The sequence below is a fragment of the Rattus rattus genome, chromosome 12 (genome assembly GCF_011064425.1).
Source record: "Rattus rattus isolate New Zealand chromosome 12, Rrattus_CSIRO_v1, whole genome shotgun sequence".
Taxonomy (NCBI): Eukaryota; Metazoa; Chordata; class Mammalia; order Rodentia; family Muridae; genus Rattus; species Rattus rattus.
The window spans coordinates 44,976,537-45,000,503 of NC_046165.1; the positions used below are offsets into that span (position 1 = coordinate 44,976,537).

Consider the following 23,967-nt stretch of genomic DNA (forward strand, 5'->3'; position numbering starts at 1 on the left):
CTTAGTAATTTATTATAATTAATATTACTATCAGTATTAGTGACAGCACTATTTTTCAAACTATCAATAAAATATAATTAAGTATTCTTTTTCTTATTCTACTATCTGTGATGGAACCAAAGAAAAGGGCAATTATTTTTCCTTCTTATTGTGTTATTGCTATTTTTGTGATTAAATCTTAATATTCTCAGGCACAGCTGTTTTTCTCTGGCTTTCTTTGTCTTATAACATTAAGAAAGAATACAGTTATTACAAAATAAATATGATACAGTGACATTGGTTTCATTTAAAAAAAATCTTGTAAATAGCTTCATTACATCACCACATTCATTCATAATGTTGTCGGCAAAGATTTGGGGCCCTCTAATCTTGAATAAATTAGCCAGTTCTCAATATGGCTTATAGAGGTGTTGGGCTATGTTATTTTTTTCAGTGAACTTTGTAGGCCCATTTAGTATTCTGATATTTATGTCATTTGTAATCATTAGCTTGCAAACATCCTTTTAAAAGTTGTAAACGTTAGTATATTTTCACTTAGTTGATAAGTATGTGCACTTGTTTGTTCTGTGCATCCTGACACTGTTTGCTTCATGGCGGTAGCAGATAACATGTTTATGGGAGTCAAAAATATGCTGTCGCCAGTTATATGTGGGGTAAGCAGGACAGTGATTAGATTGGGCAAAATAACAGTTGTGCAGGAGTTAGGGTGTGTTCGTTGTTTCTCTGTTCCCAACAGTGGTGCCAGCCCCTTTTGTATCAGGCCTAACCTTGCTCAAATTCACAAAGTTGGTATGTACAATGTAATATACCTAGTTTAATTTTATTTTGGAAATTGATTGTATATAATTATATAACATTACAGAATCTTAAATAATATTATAGAGCTATTCCAGAGCCTTTTTTTCTTTTAGATGGTTCCTTGGGGAATGGGAACTATTAGGAATAGGAATGTGTGGTATATTCATTTAAAAAAGCCTCTTTTACCTTAGTTTAAATGTATTTCCCATTGTGTCTGAGGGGTTTTAGAGCCTTATTTTCCAGACCCACTTGGCGATTTTTGTAAATCGATTTTGAACTTAAACCTTATCACCATGGCTTATGTGATTTCTTGCTGTGAAATACTGTTTAGTTAAATAATTGTGCTTAAACAATTTTAATGGTCTAGAAAAGAAACCAAGAGAATGGACAGTCACTTAGTACAGGAACTGATCAAGGAAGACACATTTAAATTTTACAGTAATAAGGTTGGCATATTTCATGTGGATGATTTGCCAGTTGGATTTTACTGTTTTGCTTTAGTTATCTCCAGGAGGCCATAAAAATATGTATATTGAAAAGAATTTTTTTACTAAGAAGTTAGTATCTGTCTGTATATTTAGGGTATGGGAAGGAGTCAAAAATGAAAGTGGTTCATTCTGAAGACAAACTGTACATTAATATATAATATGCCCTAAGGGAAGCACACAGAATTGAGGTTTTCCTAAATTATCTGTTTATTAATAATGCTTAGAGAATTCTCTTGGGTCAGAAAAGTAATGTTTAAATAAAATAAATGTATGTTTAAACTTAATTTTAGGGGAAATGCTGTTGAAATTGGGAAGACTAAAAGAAGCCAGTGAAGTATTCAAAAACTTGATTGATTGGAATGCAGAAAATTGGTGTTATTATGAAGGCTTGGAAAAAGCATTGCAACTCCGTATGTAATGATTTTTCTCCACTTAACTAGTTTTTGAAGTGTGATAAAATGAAAGGTATACTAATCTTTAAAGATAGATAATTTTAACATTAACAATTGTTTTTCCATGTAGTAAAGTAACAGATTATATGTGGGCATGAAAATGAGCTAAAATGTTTATACTTAAATAACAATGCTAATAGATCCTTTTAAATTCCTTTACTCATTTAAAATCTTTTTTTAAATTCATATTAGGGTCTGTGTTTCTCAGGTTCTCTAGAGGAACCAAACTGATAGAATGAATATGTATTATGTAAAAATGGATTTATTAGAGCAGCTCGAAGGCTATGGTCCAGCTATTGAACAATGGTTGTCTCCTGATAGTCCAGGAATCTATTGCATGAGGCTGGATGTCTCAGCTGATCTTCTTCAGTATACATTGGAATCCTGAAGAAATAGACTCTGAATTTGCCAGTGAGAGTAAGGGTCATTTAAAATTTTAGTAAACAAGAGTCAAGCCTGGTGATGCGTGTCTATAATCCTAGGAAGCTAAGGTAGGAAACTTAGGAGTTCAAGGGCAGCCTGAACTACATATTAAGACCCTGTTTCCAAAACAAATACAGGCCTGGAGAGAGGCCTCAGTGTATAAAGTGTTTGCTGAGGAAGTGTGAGGGTCCGAGGTCAGGTATCTAGAACTCATGTAAATCTAGACATGTTTGTTATCTGGAAGCCTGTGGTCCAGGTAGTCTGGAGTATGCAGCAGCGAACAGTGAACCTGTCTCAAACAAGGTAGAAGGTAAGGACTTGATACAAGAGATTGTCCTCTGGCCTCTTATACGTAATGCCATGCAGTCACCTGCACTTACATATATGAACATCCAATACACACATCATACACACACACAAAACACAGAAACCTAACTAGAGAGATGAGGAAAAGAATGAGTATTTCCTTTCTGGAAAATGGCATAATTAATATTATGTCACTAGAGATCTGTTATCTTAGACTTTAAATATAATGGTTGAGTGAGAGAATATTCACTGAGGTTATATAGTATAGAGAGGCAATATGAAAATCGTTCTCTTCAAGCCAAGTCAATTTGTGGACAATGAAAAATATGTATCTTGAAATTAGATAGCTGTGAAATTTTTGAGAATTCCTGAGATTGTTATCCAAATTTTGTCTTAAATTTGTAGAATTGAATATTGATAGGAGCAGTTACTATTCCCAAAATCAAAAATATAATTTTATTTCATTTTATTTTATTGAGACAAGGTCTTGTAGCTGAGGCTGGTTTTGAACTTGGTATGTAACTGAGATTGACCTTGAACTCAATTCTTCTATCCCAAGTTCTAATATAGGCACACACCACGAGACCCAACTTAAAATGGTATTTATTTACAGAAAGTATGTCTGGACTAGTTACAACATTTTAAAAAAAAAATTTAAGTGCATCTTTTTAGGAAAATGATTAAAATATTGACTAAATAGTGTTTGAAAAAACAGGGCAAAAGTTACATGTTTTCCAGGTGGAAATGTAAAATAACTATGGCCTTTTTCCTTAAATGTCTAGTTATTAACTAATGCCTAGTCACTAGACAAAAACAGGTAGAGAAGGGTTTATTTTGGCCCACTGTAGGACAATGGGGTGGGACAATGAAGTGGCTAGTGACAGGAAGCAGAGGTGATTAATATGTGTGCTCAGCTTGCCCCCCCTTCTCTCTCATTCTGCCCTTGGATTTCCACCCATGGGATGGGGCTGCTCATTCTCTGGATCCTCCCTTGTCTGTTTAGCCTCTTTCGATGCTCTCGAAGTCAGACCCAGAGTTTGTTTTAGGTGAAGCCAAATCCATTCAAGTTGACAGTGAAGGTTAAACACCACACTGACAAGCAGTTAATAGTAAAGTCCTTAAATGTTTTAGTAAAATAACTGTACCGTAGTTCACATTTTAAGGTGCTTGATGGTATAAAATATTGCTTTACAACTATTACATTACCTATGTTTTTAGAGTCCTTCAGATGTTTTCCCCCCAGCTTGTTACTTCAACTAGGGCATTAAAACAGTAATATCTTAATACCAACTTAACTTCATATATAAGATTTGTTTTATCTGGATGTAATGCAGAGATATCTCTTTTTTTAAGTATACTTAGTAACCTTCGTTTATATAATTTAGGTAAAGGTCCTTAATGCTCTATGAAGTCTTTAAGTTGTTAACAGAATATGAAAAAATATTTTTCAGAGATCCCCATTTTAAAAATCCAACCATATTGGCACTCCAAAACATAGTACAGGGGGTATGAGTCACAAATTACCTCTCCAAATTATTCAAATCTTCCAGATTACATCTTCAAATACAATCTTTTATAATCTTAATACAAACAGCTCATTTACTGTGAAGATACCCTGTTTGCATTTACCAAGGATCGATTGACTGATAGTTCAGAAACAGAACTGTGTAGACCAAGGCTAGCCTTGAAATCAGAGACACCCACCTGCTTCTGCCTCCCTCGTACTGGAATTAAAGGATTGTGCCACCATGCCTGAGACTGTGGATTAGTCTTAAAAATTACATTTTTTTTATCTGAAACCTCTCCTATAGCTTAAATATATTTGTTTAACTTTTTTCCTTAAAACATTACTATAGGTAGTCTAATTGCTTGTATGTGATGATATCTCTAAATATGCAGGAGTTACACTGTTACTATTCTGTATACAGCATGTCATTCTTGTGTGGATTTTCTTTATGGTACTAAAAGTTAAATGATTTTTGGGTAGAATTTATCACTTCTATTATGTTATTTGGGAGAAATGGTTGCCACTTTAAAGAGTCTATTCTTTTTGTTGTTATTTTAGACTGATTTATATTTTATGTCTATGAATATATGTGTGTACCTGGTGCTCAAAGATGCCAGAAGAGGGGCTGGGTCCTCTGGATTAGAATTACAGACACCATATGGGTGCTGGGAATTAAACCCAGGTGCTCTGCAAGAGAAACAAGTACTGTTGATAGCTGAGCCATCTCTGTTGTCTCTAAAGACTCTCTTAATAGGGTTTTTTGTTTTGTTTAGTTTTTTGTTGTTGTTTCTTATGAAGTTTCATTGAAGATTTTAAGTGTTAAAGAAATTGAGAAATATAGTTCACTTTAAACTAAAACATTTATGATCACAATCCTAAAACTGTTATTTAAGCTTCATAGGTATTGTAGACTTTTAGGGGGAGGCCCCATTAGTTTAGAGCATTTATATAAGGTATATTATAAACAATATGTTATAAAATGACTTTTTTTTTATGATTTGGAAGCTAACGAGTAGAAGAGAAATACACAGCATCTCTGTATGACTTGATGTAAGTGATTTATTTGAGTGGTATGTAGAATCTGTAGTCAAGAAAAGATGGTTGGGTTTCTCCTGGAGGTTTGGTTTCAAAGGATAATTTTAAGGTGTGGCACATGCATTTAATCCTAGTACTTGGGAGGCAGAGGCAGGTGATCTCTGAGTTCAGTGGCTGAACTGGTCTATATAGGGAACTCTTAGCCAGCCAGGGTTTTGTAGTAAGGCCCTATCTAAAAAGCAAACAAACCAAGAAACAACACCCACCCTACACAATCAGGATAATGATTTCCTGATTATAGTATTTTTGCCACCTCAGTTTTAAATGTAATTTTTGACAAAATTGAGAACAGTTTTGATACCAACAATGCAATTCTTGTCTTCAATGAAAATTCATTACTGTTTTAAATAAAAGTTATAATATATAATCTCACATGTTTACTGATACTAGGTTCTCTAGATGAGAGGCTTCAGATTTATGAAGAAATCAGTAAGCAGCACCCCAGAGCAGTTTCACCAAGAAGATTACCACTGAATTTTGTCCCAGGTAATACTAGAATATCTTTGTAATGCTAATAATACTTTTGAAATTAATGGATACCATTAGTATTTTACGTTTTTCTTTGTCTTCTAGAGTTTATGTCTGTCTTTCTGTAAAAGTAATTATTCACCTGATTAATTGTTGTGTCTGAGGCTTATTGCCTTTGTCTGCTAATATAGACCTAGTCCTGGAAGCTTCTAGCTTCCATAGAATCTTATCTAGGCCTAGAATGTCTCAGCCTCTGAGACTTACTGCTGAATAACCTCACTCTTTCAAGTTCTTAGTCAGGTAGGCTGTTTTGTAAATTGTCAGGATAAGCAGATATGTAATAGTAGGTAGTCTGTTTTTTTCTTTAAAGTGATTATTATAAGGCAACTTGGAAGAAGAGAGAGAATTGTAAAATGAATAAATAGAAAAAATAGTCTGTTTATAGTTACAAATTAAAAGAATAAGTGGTTTTCTTTTCTGCCTTTTTCACTGACTACCAAGTTAACTTGTCACATGCTTCACTTGTTTGAGCCATACTATGTATGCTTTTGATACTACTTGGTGTAGTCTAGGTTTACATGAAGAAACCGGGTGTAGTAGACCCAAGAGCATACACAAAGTAGAACCATGCATATTTTAAGCAACTGCCTCCTGCTGGGAAGATAGGATAGAACTATTTTTGGTTTTAAGGGAAATGCATATCTAACCGTAAATGTTAATGTTAGTTTGTAGCTTTTAAAAGATGAATGCGGGGTTGGGGATGTAGCTCAGTGGTAGAGCGCTTGCCTAGCAAGCGCAAGGCCTGGGTTCGGTTCTCAGCTCCAAAAAAAAAATAAAAATAAATAAAAAAATAAAAGATGAATGCATAGGGTTTAATAAGATATTAGAACTCTGAAAATAGTATTTTAATATTATTTAATAACATTTTCTTTCATTTCCTTGATTACCTAATGATATTGCTTATGTGCATTTTACTTATTATAGTCAGCTCAACCAAATAACCAGTGTAGCCTATTGTTTTGGGATTGCTGGGATTTATTGTGCGATGTTATTATTCATAAAGAAACCTAAGAAAATATGTAAATGATATATTAACATATGATACCAATACCTTGTAAAAAAATTTTAATTCATTTGTGTGTGTGTATCTGTTAGATGGGTGTGGGGTGGGTTTGTCTGTATATGTGCTAAAGTGTACGTATGGAGGTCAGCTTGTTGGAGTTGGTTCTCTCCTTCTACCATATGGGTTCCAGAGATTGAACTTGGATTATTAGGCTTGGCCACATGCACCTTTACTGAGCAATCTTACTGACCCATGTTTTTGTCTTTTAATGAATGAGTAAGTTCAAGTCTTACTGTCATTAGGTTTATATATCTTCATTTAAAAGTAGGTTTCTTTCAATATTTTCTCTCTCCCTCCTCTTGGTTCCATTTTCCTCCCTTTCATCATCATCGTCATTTTCTGCTGTTCTACCTTTCCCTTCTCCTCTTCCTTGCTCTACTCAAAAATCCCAGTCTTTTGTCTCCAACTAGCTAAGGATGACTGAATATCTGATTCTTTGTTTTTCCACCTCCCAGTGCTGGGATTAGAGGCATTCACCACTACAACCTGTTTATTCTGCTACTAAGGATAGAATTTAAGGCCTTTGGGCATAGAAGGGATGCTCTTAGCAACTGAGTTACATTTCTATCCCCTTTTAATGCTTCTGTTTACAAAACTGTGACATTGTCTGCTCCTATCATGGCATGCAGGAGGATGTTAGGATGTTTAGGTTGGTGGGAACCAACCTGAGATAAAGCAAGCTTCTATCTCATAAAACAGATACTAGAAGTTTTGTTACAGGTAGCAATAATACGAAATTTACTTGTTTGATATTGCAAATAGGATGTTTATTACTTCATAGATACATGCCTTAATTCAATCTAACATGTAACATTCTTTTAGTGTCATTCTTATTCTCTAGAAGATGTTCTCTGTTGGTAAATTTTTGTTATAATCAGTGCTATATCACCAGTACCTGAAATAATGCTAGGGGTATAGTAGGATGCCTAATACGTGATTGAGGAATGAACAGATGTTGAAATTGGTGATACCACTTTAGTGTTTAAGAAGATAATTTTTTTTCTTTTTCTTTTTTTTCGGAGCTGGGGACCGAACCCAAGGCCTCAAGCTTGCTAGGCAAGCGCTCTACCGCTGAGCTAAATCCCCAACCCCAATTTGGCTGTTTCTTGAATGTAGTACCTGTTATAGAATATGTGGCAAACACCATATGAGTTGTCTTTAGGAGTTTGGACCATGTTTATGTTAGGGAGAGATTAGGAAGACGCATAATCATTTCATTTGCCTGTTCCTGAAGTTTGAGTGGAAATTAGGGGAAATGTCAACTGAAACATTGCTATTATGCTTTCTATGTGACAAGATATTGCTGACTTTGGGGGTTTATGTCTGGTTGCAGAATAATCGTTCTGTCCAATTCTTTACGAATTGACTCAATCAACCACAGTTTGCTTTTATCTCTAGGTAAAAAATTTCAAGAACTCATGGATAAGTTCCTGAGACCAAACTTTAGCAAAGGGTGTCCACCCCTGTTCACTACTTTGAAATCTTTGTATTGTAATACAGAAAAGGTAAGTTTAGTTTTTATTCAGTTTTGCTATTATTATAGGCAGATTTCTATAAACTGTGTTATGATTTAATTATTTTCTCTATTGTACCAAGTTTCCCTTTTTTTCTTCTATACCAAATAATTGCATCTGATATATCAATTCTATATACCAAAAGTATATGTATATAGTATAAGTGATAACAAAGGAGTTATTGTGCTGTAAGTTTAGAGAAAAGAAAGGTATTTTCAAAATACTGAGATATGCTTGGGGTTGAGGATTTGGCCCAGTGGTAGAGTGCTTGCCTAGCAAGCACAAGGCCCTAGGTTCGGTTCCCAGATCCAAATAAAAAAAAAAGAAAGAAAGAGATATACTGAGCAATGGTGGCACACCTTTAACCCCAGCCCTAGGGAGGCAGAGGGAGGCAGATCTCTGAGTTCAGAGCCATCCTGATCTACACAGCAAGCTCTGGGTCAGCCAGTACTACTGCACAGAGAAATCCTGTTCTGGAAACCCAAGAAAAGGAAAACTATACACAGCTGGATGTGGTGGGACACACTTGTAATACTAGCTCTGATAGGCTAAGGTGGGAGAATGGTCAAGAGTGTGAAGCCAGTTTAGAGTTTCACAGTAAATTCCAGGTCTGTCTGGGCTACATAGTGAGACCTACTCTCAAAACAAACAAACAAACAAACAAAACAACAACAACAGAAACCCCAAACCAAACATATTAGAACTTTATATTTAGATATTCCTAAGTCATTATATATTTCACAGTATAGGTTTTTTTTTCCCAGTTTGTAATCATATTAGACTTAGCATGGATAGTTGATTTTGTATAACAGTAAATACCATTAGGTTAGTGGAATATGAGCAACTAGTTTTAATTAACAGGTTCAGTCCTAATAGGTACAATAGTTTTAGGAGTTGGGGGATAGCTCAGTCAGCAGTGTAGAACTTGCTGTATGAGTATCCATGTAAAAATGGGTGTGTACTTAAAATCCAGTACTGGGAGGGGGGATTCCTGAGGCTTGTTGGCCAAGTGGCCTTGCATAAGTAACTAGTCCCAGGTTTCAAACAACAGAGCACATGCATAAACATCACACACACACACACTCACACTCAACCTCTCTCACCCCGCCCCATGTGCATCTGCATACAAGTAAGTTTGGTAAAGAAACTGCCTCTGCACTGAAGTCTTGTAAGTTTGAAAGATAAATGGATAATTAGAGCCTGAGAGGAAAGCCAGGAGCACACACTTGCAGTTCCTGTTTCTTGGGAGATAAGTAGGAGGGCCACTTCAGCTTAGGATCTGAGACTTAGGCAGCAAAGCCCTCCCCACTATAAAGGGGGAAGACGGCTAATAGGAAGAAAGTTATACTTGATTCCTAAGAATTGTTTCTTACTTATTAAGGTCTGAAATCATGTGGCTGGTCTTTTTTATAGTCAAACATTTTAAAAGTCACTGTTGGACATTAAGATTTTCATCTAACCTCTGTCAGGTTATTTAGGTTTGACTCATTTTTAAAAGTAATACTTGTTAATAAAAAAATAATGTTGGAAATAAGATCAGTGATTAGAACATCTGATTGGCTCATGAAGCCTTGAGAGTTCCACTCAAACCATTTTCAAACCACAGTGGTTGGTGAGTTACAGCATTCATATCAAGTTCCATTTGTAGGCAGGTTCTGGTACTGTGGAATCACTATACGTGCTCATTGGGCATTCTGACTCTGTCACTCATGTGCTTGAGCTCAGGTCATAAACACCATGGATTTTGCAGAGGCCATGCTTTTGGAACTTATCTCTGCAACAGGCACAGATGTTTTCCCAGGCTGGGTTTTAATAAAACTATAGTAGAGGTTCTTCAGTCCTAATCAAATATAACTGCTTAGAGAAAACACTTAAAGGGAGAGGACGTTGGAATTAGAAGGTTTAAAGTTTGTGAAAAGTTGAAACTGTTGTGGTTTGCCCTGAAGTTACTGTATTTTGATGCTAATTCCACTGCCCCAAGGACAGCTGCCTAGTCACATACTCAGGAATCAGGTGACTTCACCAGAACCTTGTCATTGAATTTGTAAAGTACAGGTGAGGGGCAGGTACGGGATAGAAGGAGGCCTGTCATTGGAGGAGAAGGAAGGATGGGTGGGAGAGAAGTTGGAAGGAAGAGGAGGAGAAGAGGAGAGAGAGAGGGGAGAAGCAGGTGATGTTAAGATTCTGCTCTGTGTATTTACAGGTTGTTATCAATGTTCTCAAGGGATGGATGGTACCGGGCTTTGTATGTTTAGGTGGGCAATTATATCTTACCAATTGGATCTAAAATTATTGTGTTGTGTGTTCATTTATGTGAGGGTTTGAGTATAGGAAAGTGTGGAGACACTGGGTCGCCGAGGAGTGGGGATGTGTTTCCACCAAGATATCTAGCAGATATCTTGGGCACCGCTGTGCGGACCTAGCCGGATAAAAGACAACTACTCTTTTTTATTTTATTTTTTTAGATTTTATTTTATTGTATGAGTACACTGTAGCTGCCTTCAGACACACCAGAAGAGGGCATCAGATCTCATTACAAATGGTTGTGAGCCACCATGTGGTTGCTGTGATTTGAACTCAGGACCTCCGGAAGAGCAGTCGATGCTCTTAACCACTGAGCCATCTCTCCAGCCCCCCTTTTTTATTTTTATATTTTTACAACAACATGAAACATTGTGTTGCTTTCCATCACTGTGAGGAAGTATCAGTGATAAATAGCTTAGAGAAGGAAAGGCTTACTTGTTCACAGTTCTGAGGTTTGGTCTATGGTTTCTTGCCTCTGGCAAACATCTTGGTGAGGGGAATATGTAAGGGAGCAGACTTGATTGCATAATGGCAGGCCAGGAGGAATTGAAAAGGGAAAGGAAAGAGCTGGAATGTCAGTACTGTGAAAGACATACCTTGCCACTGACCTCTCCTTTCACATAGGCCCTCCTAAAATTGCTGTTGTCTTCCAATAGTGAAATCAGTAAGGAATTAAGCTAGAGGACCTGAGTTTGAATTCCAGCACCTAATTGAAAGGTAGATGTGGCTGTGCTTTCCCATAACTCTCCATACCCCATAGTTTAGCTCAGTAAGTGAGCTAGTTTACTGGGAAAGACCCTGTCTAAAGGTAATAAGGCAGAATGACAGAGGAAGATACGAGATGTTTTCTGGTTACTCAGGTGCATATACCACACACCTCACACACAAAATGAGCTTTCAGTATATAACAAATGAAGGGGCTGAGTTTCACATATTACATACTACCTACTTGGTATCAAAGTAGTGAAATGAAGTGGATTCCTATGAGAAAAACTTTTTAAATTATTTTTGTGTGTATAAAGTGTGAATACAGGCGTGCACATGCCAGGACATCCTTGTGAAAGTCAAAGGACAACTTTTGAGAGTTGATCATCTTTTTATCATGAGTTCAAGGGGTTGAATTTGGGACATCAAGCTTTGTGAGGCAAGTCCAGACCTACTCAGCTGTCTTGCCAGTCCCAAATTGTCATTTTTGATAAAAATTTTTCTGATGCAGACTCACCTATGTAGTTCTGGCTGTCTTGGAACTCACTGTGTAGACCAGATTGACCTTGAACTCACAGAGATCCCTCTGTCTCCTCTTGAGTGCTAAGATTAAAGGCCTGTTTACCACATCTAATTAGTTATACTTTGATTATTTAAAGTTGGTTCAGAAAGTATGTTTTACTCCAGAACTGTATGGTAAATCCTATTTAAAATCTGTGTTTGGGGGCTGGGAAGATGGTTCAGCAGGTTAATGGTTATTGCCAACAAGCCTAATGACCTGAGTTAGACTCCTGGAACATACATGATGGAATAAGAGGAGACTCTTGAAGGCTTCCTAGATAACCTCCACATGTGCTGTGATGTTCTTGGCTGGGGAAGGAAATACCAGTATGCATACACACCAAAAATAAATATGAAAAAAAATCTATGCTAGCTACAATGTTTATCCAGTCAGTAGATAGCAGTGTGAGTTAATTGAAAACAAAAGTAATTGCCACATACTTAACATGATTGGAACAGTAAATTTCTAAGCCTGAAAGATATTTTAGGTTGTAAGTATTCTAAGAAAGGTTGATGAGATGGTTATGCTACATTAAAAGATGTCTGCTACCTTTAATTTTGTTTTATCAGTGCTTCTCAAACTCTTGTGTCTGGTTTAACTAGAAGGCTTGTTAGAACCAAAGTTTCTAATTCTGTATGGATTGTCTAAAAATGTACATCTTGGAGACTAGAGAGATGGATCAGTGGTTAAGAGCATTGACCGTGCTTCCAGAAGACCCAGGTTTGGTTCCTTTCAAGAACCTATGTAGTAGCATATAACTATCTGTAACTCCAGTTCCAAGGGAACCAATATCTACTCCTGGTTCCTATATGTATGTGGTGCAAATACATACATACAGCCAAAACACCCACCTTTTTTTTTGTTGTTGTTGTTGTTGTTGTTGTTGTTTGGGGTGGGGGTTGTTTCTGAGACAGGGTTTCTTTTTGTAGCCCTGGTTGTCCTGAAATTAGCTCTATAAATCAGGCTGGCCTCAGATTCTGAGTTCTGCTTCCTGCATGCTGGGGTAAAGCATAGGCCACAATGCTTTGCTCAGACAAATACTTTTACATAAAATAAATATTTTTTAAAATGTAAATCTTGGGCAGGAGAGATGGCTCAGCAGTTTTGAGCATTGTCTGCTCTTCCAGGTCCTGAGTTCAATTCCCAGCAACCACGTGGTGGCTCACAACTGTATATAATGAGTTCTAATGCCTTTTTCTGGCATGCAAGTATATCCCTAGGGCTAGTCTGAATGAGTATAATGATCCCTGGATTCCAATTTCAGAACTGTTCTTTTGAAAACAAAATAATCCCATTAATTTCCAGACCATGAGTTTGTTTGCTTGCTTGCTCATCTACCCACCCACCCACCCACCCATCCATCCATCCACCCACCCATCCATTCTAGATAGGATCTCACTAAGTAGCCCTGAAAAACAGAAATCTACCTGCTTCTACTTCTTCAGTGCTGAGATTAAAGGCATGTGCCACTATACTCAGCCTTTGATCTTCAGCATTTTTCTGAAAAATAAGTAGTGATAAAATTGAGAGCTAGCTTTTATTTATTTTACTGGTAGAAAATACAGATAATTATGGAGTGCAGTGTGCCCATTCTGTACATGTATACAATATCTAGTGACTGGATAGGGTAATTAACCTCTCTGACTCCTTAAATCACTTGCATTCGGAAATTTGGAACTCCTGTCTTATAGTTTCAGAAAAAAATATAATAAATTGTTAGGAACTATAGAGCAGGGATTCTTGAACTTTGTTACTTGTGATCCCCCTTTTGCCTGAGATTTTATTGACCCTTGAGTTTATGAGTATATAAAATAAGTGTGTAGATCAAACATTTACTGCCATGGTGAAATTTATTTTAAAACATCCCTTTGTACATAGTTATATTGTTTATTAAAACGAGAGCAAATTTGCATGCTAATTGTGGGTGTGCTTATCTGTTTTTACCTAAAGGATTAAATCTTGACTATACATTTCATACTGCAGGACATAGAACACAGTTCTTTTAAACTTTTATTGTGAGTTTGTGGTGTGTGAGAGCGTGCACATGCCATGGCTTGCGCTTAGAGGCTGGAGAGTAGCTTTTGTGTCAGTCCTTGCCTTTTACCTTGTCTGAGAACGGGTCTTAACTTCGTTATTGGCTACATTGTATAAACTGTGTTAGCTGGCCAGTGAGATACTGGGGATACTTCTGCTTCTGCCTCCCAGCTCATCATAGAGCGTTTAAGATCACAGGCACATGCTACTCGGCCCAGCTTTTGTGTGAGTTCTAGGGATTAGCAAGGGCTTTACCTACTAGGCCATCTCCTTAGTTTACCTTCTCCCATTTTTCACAGTTGATTAATATTTTGTCAATGCTGAGAATACTGTTCACATAAATATAAGGGGCAAAATGACAGACGCATATTTATGGCTTTTCAGAAATATTTGGAAATTTTGTTCTAATCTCAAGCCAAAATTCATTGAATTATTTTTAAAGATCTATTTATTTTTATGTATATGGGTTCTTTGCCTGATTGTATATATCTGTGAAAAACATGCATACGTGGTTCTCAGGAAGAGAATGTCAGATCCCAGAAACCGGTGTTAGAGTGTTGGGAGCTGTCTGAACCAATGCTTGGAACTGAACTCAGGTCTTTTGGAAAAGCAGCCAGTGCTCTTTACTCCTGAATCATCTCTCCTGAATGATCATCCCCTACTGAACGATGTTTTTTTTTTTAATGAAACTTATGCCAGTAACTTACATAGCAATTTAAAAGTTATTCTTATAGTAGAATACAAAGACATATTAATATTTGATCCTTAGAGGCTGAAGAATGATGGTAGGAAAAATATTGAATGACTTTTTGCAGTTAAGTCATGTTGCTATACGAACAAAAAATTTTGTGTGTAAAAAATACTGTAATTCATACCATAGTTGTTCTTGAGTTTAAGCCACGGTGTTTTAGGTAGCATTCGTTGCCATTGTGTAGTGTGATGAAGTTAGTGCAAAGTGTTCTTGTTGCATGGTACAAAAAAGACCCAGTGTTCACCGTGTATCTGTTTTTTAAAAAAAAAAAAATAATAATAATAATTATTATTATTTTGATCATCGCACATTCAGCAACCTTTAAATATTACCAAACACTTTGAGTCTTCCACATTTGTGACCCCAGAGGCTAGAGTACACAGGTTAGTAAGAGTTAGAGCGGTAGACTATACTCTTCTCCTCTGTCTCAGTAACTGCTGTCTTCCGTCTGTATTCAGTACGTGTTATATCGACTTCTTACCCTCCCTCACTCACCTGGACCTCTAGTGGAAATAAGTCTACTCCCAGGAAGTCAGCTTTTGGATTTCACATCAGAGACACACCTCTTTTCTTTCAAGACATGAACTTATTGTGTACCCTATGTGGGTCTCAAGCTTACCACCCTCCTGAGGGCCTAGCTAGGTTTGTATGCACACACACTCCCCCTTAAAGACACTTTTAAATAGTGGTTCAGTGGGACATAGTGCCACTTGCTTGTTATCCCAGCAGTTGGAAGGATGAGAAGGAAAAATTGCTTTGACTTTGAGATTAGGGCTATGTAGTAAGTTCCAGACCTGCTAGTCTTGTATTCCTAGACTCTATTAAAAACAAACCAAAACAAAGTTATTTAAAATACTGTTTTAAACTAAACACTCTTTGTCTCTCTTTCTTAAAGATTTATTTATTTATTTTATGCATGTGAGAACACTGTAGCTGTCTTCAGACACACCAGAAGAGGGCATCTGAGCCCATTACAGATGGTTGTGAGCCACCATGTGGTTGCTGGGAATTAAACTCAGGACCTCTAGAAGAGCAGTCAGTTCTCTTAAACTCTTGAGCCAGCTCTCCAGCCCGACACTCTGTCTTTAAAGAATCATTTTAGCCAGTTTCTACTAATTTCACATTTTTCATTAGGTATGCTTGACTGAGGTTTTTTGTTTTTTTTTTTTTTTATTTCATTATTTTTTTTTTTTTTCCGGAGCTGGGGACTGAACCCAGGGCCTTGCAGTTGCTAGGCAAGCGCTCTACCACTGAGCCAAATCCCCAACCCCTATTTCATTATATTTTATTATTTTTATATGCTAGGTGTTTTGCTTGCGTGCATGTATGTGTACTATGTGTATGTAGTGCTCTCAGAGGCCTGAAAAAGGGAACTAGATCCCCTGGAACTAGAATTACAGACAGTTGTATAGTAAGCCTGAGAAGTGTTTTAATTTGGCTTTCCTCTCCTCCCTTTTTGGTAAAGGGTTGTGTTGTTGTAAAAATATAAATGTAAAAAGGAGTAGTTGTCTTTTACCCCGCTAACTCTGTACCGGGTGCCCCAAGATATCTGCTAGATATCTTAGAGGAAACACATCCCAGCCGCACACTTTCCTACACTCAAACCCTCACATAAAAAACATACAACACAGTAATCTTAGATCCAATTGATAAGATATAATTGCCCACTTAAACATACAAAGCCTGGTACCATTCATCCCTTAGGAACATTGATAACAACCTGTAAATACACAGAGCAGAATCTTAACATCACCTGCCATCTTGTCCTGCCACGGCTTCTCTCCTCTCTCTGTCTCCTGTCTCAGAGTTCTCTATCCTAGTCTCCTCCTCTCCCTTCAAACTTCTCTCCCGCCCATCCTTCCTTCTCCTCCAATGACAGGCCTCCTTCTATCCTGTACCTGCCCCTCACCTGTACTTTACAAATTCAATGGGGAAAAGGTTCTGGTGAAGTCACCTGATTCCTGAGTAAGTGACTAGGCAGCTGTCCTTGGGGCAGTGGAATTAGCATCAAAATACAGATAACTTCAGGGCAAACCACAACAGGGTTGGGCAGTGGAATTTTTAACCACTGATATGATTCATGGTTTCATAGATGATATTGTGTTACTTTGTATGGTACAGATTAATTTGGATTCAAAATTAAGACAATTAAATTATTCTGTCTTTTTCTATTAAGTGGAATGCATATAGAAGGTTCCTTAACAGCCTTATCTACCAAAACCTCGGGATTTTATGATGCCTGATCTATTCTTAACTGGCAGGAAATGTATAAATAGCACATATTTATTTGTTCATAAAAGAGGAAGGTAGAAAGAAAATAAATTTAATTATTTTGAAAATCAAAATATTTTAAAGTTCCAAATTTTATTAAATAGTAAACTGTTTTAGACGTCTTCAGATATGGAATTTGGAAAGACCTCTAAGTGTATTAAGCACAGATTATACTTTCTGTTCTTTGCCAGAGTTAATAATAATAAACAAAATATTATAGTCATTTAAAAATGTTTAATTTTTGTATATTAAGTTTGAACATATTCCTGTGAGTGTTTGCACCAGTGCATACAGGTGCATGAGCGTGTGTGTACATGTGTTTTCTGCAGTTACTTTCCATTTTAGTTTTTGTGACAGAGACTAGCTGAACCTGGAGCTCATTGATTTGGTTATGCTGCTAGCCAGTGAGTTCCAGGGATCTCCTGTCTCTACCTCACCAGCAAGCTGTGCTGCTATTGTCAGCTCTTGTGTAAGTGCTGGGGCTTGAACTTTGCTCTTCATGCTTATGTGACAAGCATTTTACTGACTGAGCTATCATTTTTAATGTGTAAACTCTTAAACTTTAGATCATTTCACTTTTTTGTTAGTGACATTTAATAAAATCTAAACATTTTTATAGTGGCTTCTAAGTTTACAGATCAAAACAGGGAAACAAAGACAATTATTCATGTAAGTGTGGTAATTTGTCCTTCAAGAATGTCAGGATTCTGGGGTGATGGGTGTGGGATGGAATAGGGGGTTTATAGACAGGAAACTGGGAAAGGGGATAACATTTGAAATGTAAATTTAAAAAAAAAATCCAATTTTAAAAAATCAGGATTCTGGAATTGGGGACCTAGTTCACTGGTAGATGTTTTGAAGACCCTGGGTTCACTTTGAAGGCCCAGGGTGGATTTGATCCTCAGTTCTGGTGTTGGGACAAGGGGATGGACACCAAAACCAACCAAACAGACTAAAAAACCTCAGGCTTTTTCTTGAGGTGAGAATTTATGGAGGTGTTTTTGCTTTCTTTTTCCTTTAAAATCATTAATAAAGACAGTAATGCATTTTTTTTCCCTCAGTCTTCTAAGTGTTCAGATTGGAAGATTGGAGAAAATAGTATTTCGAATTAACCTTATTAAACTTTGGTTTAGTTAACTTGTAGTTTTGAAATGTATTGTTTTAGGGCTGTAGAGATGGTTAATTATCAAGAACACTTGCTGTCCGTTCTAAGAGCCTGAGTTTGGCTCCCAGCATACATGTCATGCAGTTCAAAAAAAGCACGAATTCTTTTTTTCTGTTCTTTACTGGGGTTAACAATAGTAAACAATTAAAAATATGCTGTGTGTGTGTGTGTCTGTGTGTCTGTGTCTGTGTAGTGTGTGTGTGTAGTGTGTGTGTAGCGTGTGTACATGTTCCTGTGAGTTTGTCTTAACTGCAGTATGAGGGGATTGGGTGCCCTCTTTCCATCTTATACACACATATTGGCACATATCAATACAAAGTAAATTGTTGTTCCAATCAAATTAGTCCACAGATAAAAATGCCTTCAGTGAAGCGTTTTTAAATTTTAAAAAATATGTTTCTTTAACAGGTTTCAATAATCCAGGAACTTGTTACTAATTATGAAGCTTCTCTTAAAATGAATGGCTTTTTTAGCCCTTATGGTAAGTTTAATCTAGACTAACTTGGAATTTTATTGTTCATTTCTATCTAATTTTAATCACAGCAATACTATTTTACATTTATTATGTGTGTGCTACATAAATGGCTACTTACTAGTTTTGAATTGGTGAATGAAAGTATTTTTAGTGTTATTTAATTTAAAATTTCCAAATTCTTTTTGTCTGGGAGTTAGCCTTAGTTAACAAGGAAAACAGACTTAAGAGATTGGATGGCTTGTCCAAGATTGAGTAGTTGAATTAGAACCTTTTCCACTGAATCCTTAAATTCTCTACTTTTTTATTCTTTTATTAATTTTAATCATGTTTGATTTGGCTCTTTGAGTCTCTGTGGAAGCATATGTAAATGAAGACAACTTAAAATTTAGAAAATCCTATAGAATGCTGAAAGTATGGGACAATTTCTTTAGGTTCTTCATGTGTCTTTTTCACATTGCCCTTGGAGTTTGGAGTATTTTATTTCTTGATTTCTGAATATAAAAAAAAAAAAATGAATGTTTTGCCTGCATTGGTGGTGCTCCATGAAGGCCAGAGGAGAGCATTGGATCCCTTGAAATTGGAGTCTCAGACAGTTGTGAGCTATCATGTGGATGCTGGGACTTGAACCTGGTCCTCTGGAAGAGCATCAAGTACTCTAGACTGCTGAGCTGACTCTCCTACCTCTAAACCATCACCTTCAAGTGTTTTAAGGCAAAGTCCAAAAATTGTTTTACCTGTAAAGAGCTTAGTATGCATCTTTGTTTAAAACACACAAAATTAACCATATATTCAATACCTGTCCATATTTATTTTTCTCCCACTGTCCAAAATTAATGTTTAATTGGTTTATTTTAATCTAGATCTAGTTAAGGCCCATGATTTACATTTGATCGTTTTATGTACTTTTAATATATTGTCTGATCTCTCCTTCCTTTAAGGTAAAATGGCTTTTGTTGAAAAAGCTCATTTGTTTTGTAGACTTTCTAATTGTTTTCTTATCTTCTCTTGGTTTTAGCTGATTTCTTTCTTTTGATATCACTGTTTTTCACTGTCGTTTCTATTTCATGTAACATTGGTAGTGAGATTAGTAGATTTCAGTTCCATTTGAATACTTCACAGATGGTGCCTTGTGTTTGTGATTGTATCATATCAGAAGGCTTGAGGCGTTCTGGTTATCTCTCTGATGCTGGGCTTCTTATCAGGCTGATGTGCCTGTTATAAAGTTCCTCTGACCTAAGGATTTATGCAATTATTGAGGATCTCTTATTTCATTCTTACTCCCCATCTATTAGCTGGGCAGGGCAGGCTATCAGTTCAGCTGAGGGCCTTATCTATGCTAGACAAGTGATATGCTACTGACTTATAAGCCCAGTTCTGAATTTATTTTAAGAAACCTTCCTTTATATACTTTGGTTGCCTGAATTAGATAACATATGTGAAAGATAAATATTGATTTTTTTTTGTTCTAATTTGAATTTTTCTACTTACTTTTCTGTTGCCATGACAAAATACCATGACCAAGGCAACTTTTAAAACAATACAAAAACAAATGTTTCATATGGGTTTATGGATGGTTTTGTGGTTCCAGCGGGTTATAATTCATGGTAACAGACAGATAAGTATGGCTGGAGTAGTAGCTGAGTACCAGGCAGAATGTCATGGGCTCTGAAACCTTAAAGCCAGCTCCTCTAATAAGGTCACACCTCCTAATCCTTTCAGATAGTTTTAGCAACTGACGATCAAGCATTCAAATACATGAGTGCATTGAGGCCCATTCTCATTCAAGCCACCACAGCTTTCTAATTTATGACTTAAGGTGTTTGCATTATTGTCTTGTCAGTTGATTAGTTGGCTGCATATACTAGGAGATCTTCTGTTGAAGTAATAGAGGTAGATTCACTCTGCCTCACTGTAGACATACCTGCCATTCTGCAGGCCATTTTGATTGCTTCTTTAGTACAGGATAGGGAGCAAAACACAGCTCAGATATTGTAAGTTATGTGGCTGCTTTTGTTAGCTGACCATGTGCCTTAATCTTGGATTTCTGGCATATCAGGGATTTTTATTTTTTAATCTCATGGGATATGTTCTTTGAGTCGTATTCTTCAGTTCACCATATTCTTCACCAGAGCGAGGATGTTCTGGCTGTGTTAAAGAGTATACTGTGTGTCTTAGTTAGGATTTTATTGCTGTGAACAGACACCATGACCAAGGCAACTCTTAAAAGGACATTTAATTGGGGCTGGCTTACATGTTCAGAGGCTCAGTCCATTATCATCAAGGCAGGAACATGGCAGCATCTAGGCAGTTGTGGTGCTGGAGGAGCTGAGAGTTCTACATCTTCATCTGAGGACTGCTACAAGACTGGCTTCTAGGCAGCTAGGACAAGGGTATTAAAGCCCACACCTAGAGCGACACATATACTCAAACAAGGCCACACTTCCTATTAGTGCCACTCCCTGGGCCAAGCATATGCCAACCATCACACTGTGCTAATTGAGACAATTAGACACTCATGTGGTAACCCTTGTAAACTTGGAACACATCCTCTGCTTCTGTTGTCTGTTTGCTAAGAGCATATATTTTGCATATGTGGGCAATGTGTAATGTGGCAGTTCTTGGTTCTGCTGGAGTCATTTGGTGCTAGATAGTTTCTTGAAGTTACTTTTTTTGATTATTTTTCTGGTTCACTGTATTTTGCTTTCCGCTGGAGTTAGATTGTTTTTTTCTCTAGCACTGTTTATTTGGAAGTAGTTAGGGGTTAGAAGCCTCTTAAACTATGGTTTTATTTCTCTGCCTGGCTGTTACCTTTTGAACTTGATGCCACAGAGTCACACCTCTTTCCTTTGAGGCTGATCATTTTTGCTAAACTTTTGCTCTTAACAATAGCAATCAATTTCATTCTGAATTGGGGAGAGACAACTTTATTTAGCATTCTTCCTATAACAATTTAATATTTGTTTGATTGCAGAGAATGGGGAAAAGGAACCCCCAACAACTCTAATCTGGGTCCAGTATTTCCTGGCACAGCATTTTGATAAACTTGGACAGTATTTTCTGGCTTTGGAATATATTAATGCTGTGATTGCTAGTACTCCAACTCTAATAGAATTATTCTACATGAAAGCAAAAATTTACAAGGTAAATTTTTAATTTTGATTTTTGAATAATTGGAGTTGGGTTATTTTAAAAAAGACTGGAAGTAGCAGTAACTCCTAGGAGTCTCTGGCAGTTTTACTATATTCTAATAATCCTAAAGAATTCTTTATTGTGTAATCAATGTTAGCCATTTGGTTCAGTTCTTAGTGAAATCATATTTTTAAATAAACTGCAAAGTCATGCCAAACTTCGAGCCCATTTTTACACATTGTTTTCCATTTTCATGACACTCCTTTTCTCCTGCTCAAAAATGGTTTTTCCTAACGTCTCCTCTCCTACAGCATATGGGTAATCTCAGAGAGGCTGCACAGTGGATGGATGAAGCACAGTCTTTGGACACAGCCGATAGATTCATCAATTCCAAATGTGCCAAATACATGCTTCGAGCAAATATGATAAAAGAAGCAGAGGAAATGTGCTCCAGGTTCACACGGGTAGGGAATAACATACAAGTATGTAATTGCCTGAATTAGGAAAACTGAAGTTCTGTGACTTAAGTTTATCATTAAATTCATAAGAATACCTATTTTAAAAATCCCATTAGTCTATGTTCTGACTGTAGCTTCTTACCATGATGTGTTCGTGTGTGCCCCTAGCTGCAAAATTCAGTTTGTGCTGGGTATGGTGGTGCATACCTTTAATCCCAGCATGCAGGTGGCAGAAACAGGCTGATCTTTGTGAATTCAAGGTTAGGCTGCTTTTTTTTTTTTTTTTTTTTTTTTTTTTCTTTTTTTTCGAGCTGGGGACCGAACCCAGGGCCTTGCGCTTCCTAGGCAAGCGCTCTACCACTGAGCTAAATCCCCAACCCCTAGGCTGCTTTTCATAGTAAGATGCAGGCTTGCATAATGACACCATGCCTAAAATAAATAAACTAAAACTTTAGTTCATATCTTTTTCATTTTCTATAAATTCATTTTCAGAATTGCTCAGATTTCTTTCTGTGTGTTTTCTGTGACAGTTTCAAATTTAAGTTGTCTAATTGACCAAATATTTGTCCTATTTTTCTTCCTTTATCATTCCTTCTGTTATATTTTAATAGATATGATACTTGGTTTTGATTAAAATTTCAGGCTAATAAAACCAAGCAGAAGGCCTACAAATAGATTCAAATATATTTGGAGACTTGATATGTAGCCATAAGTACTTTAAAATAAAGATGAAATTGCAGAGATAGTCATTTGTGTTTAAAAATATTAAATGGCATCCGTGTCTTACCCTGCACACACACCAGTTTCAGGTGGACCAGAGAGTTAAATATAGAAAACACATTTGAAAGGACACAGCAGGAGTCTGTTTAGGCTACAGAATGTTCTTCATGCTTGAAGGGGAAGTATTCTTTATTTTCCAAAGGAGCAAGACGGCATAAAGAAGGGGAAAAAGATTTTTCATTCTTTTTAGGTTTTTGTCTTAGGATTTATATTGCTGTGAAGAAACACTATAGCCATGGCAGCTATTATAAAGGAAAGCATTTTATTGGGGATGGCTTACAGTTCAGAGGTTTAGTACATTGTCATCATGTTGAGAAGCATGGCAGGACATAGGCAGACATGGTGCTAGAGTTTTGTATTCAAATAAGCAGACAGCAAGAAGAGAGAGTGACATTAGGCCTGGCTTGAGCATCGGAGACCTCAGAAGCTCACCTCCAGTGACGTACTTTTCTAACTAGGCCACACCTCCTAATAGTACCACTTGCTATGAGCCTATGGCAGCCATTTCCATTCAACCAGCACTGATATCTGTCTGTCTGTATCTTCCAAAATACATTTATTTCTCTCTTTTAAATATATATCCATTGGCATATACCTTTAATACCAGCACTGAGGAGGTAGGCAGATCTCTATGAGTTTGAGGCCAGCCTGGTCTACATATCGAGTTCTAGAATAGCCAGGACTATGTAGAGACTATGAATGTCTCAAATAAACAAAACAAAACAAATCTGTTTGCTAAGTGCCAATTTGTTTTGACCTCTCCTCCAATCAATTGATTTACATTTCAAATGTTATCCCATTTCCCCTCCTCAAACCCCTATCCCATCCCTCTCCCCCTGCTCTATTTCTTTATATTTCTATGTTGTTAATACACTGTTTTCCTAACTTTCTTTCTCTTTGGTACTTTGATCATCTTTTTTAGTTATTTATTTAACTCTTTGAGACAGACTCCAGTAGCCCAGGGTGGTCTTGAACTTAGTGTGTAGGGATGATGATCTTGACCTGATCCTCCTGTCTCTACCTTCTGAGTGTTAGAGCTACCAAGTTTGTCCCAACATGCCCAGTTTTCTGTGATGCTATGGATTGAACCCAGGGTTTGTTTGTTTGTTTCTTCCTTCCTTCCTTCCTTCCTTCCTTCCTTCCTTCCTTCCTTCCTTTC

General features: G+C 36.8%; 1 protein-coding gene across 3 annotated transcripts in view; it reads left to right on the forward strand.

Moving 5' to 3' along the window:
- Naa16 (N-alpha-acetyltransferase 16, NatA auxiliary subunit) overlaps positions 1-23,967 on the forward strand; it is a 58,530-nt gene that overhangs the window by 14,147 nt on the left and 20,416 nt on the right. For all 3 annotated transcript variants that reach the window (XR_004389606.1, XR_004389605.1, XM_032917483.1), the window contains exons 7-12: positions 1,577-1,696; positions 5,460-5,555; positions 8,059-8,165; positions 18,375-18,447; positions 21,413-21,582; positions 21,882-22,034. Coding sequence is in view for 1 of the 3 variants with exons in the window: in XM_032917483.1 (XP_032773374.1) it covers positions 1,577-1,696; positions 5,460-5,555; positions 8,059-8,165; positions 18,375-18,447; positions 21,413-21,582; positions 21,882-22,034 (719 nt within the window). In the remaining 2 variants the exon portion in view is untranslated. The remainder of the gene's footprint in view (positions 1-1,576; positions 1,697-5,459; positions 5,556-8,058; positions 8,166-18,374; positions 18,448-21,412; positions 21,583-21,881; positions 22,035-23,967) is intronic.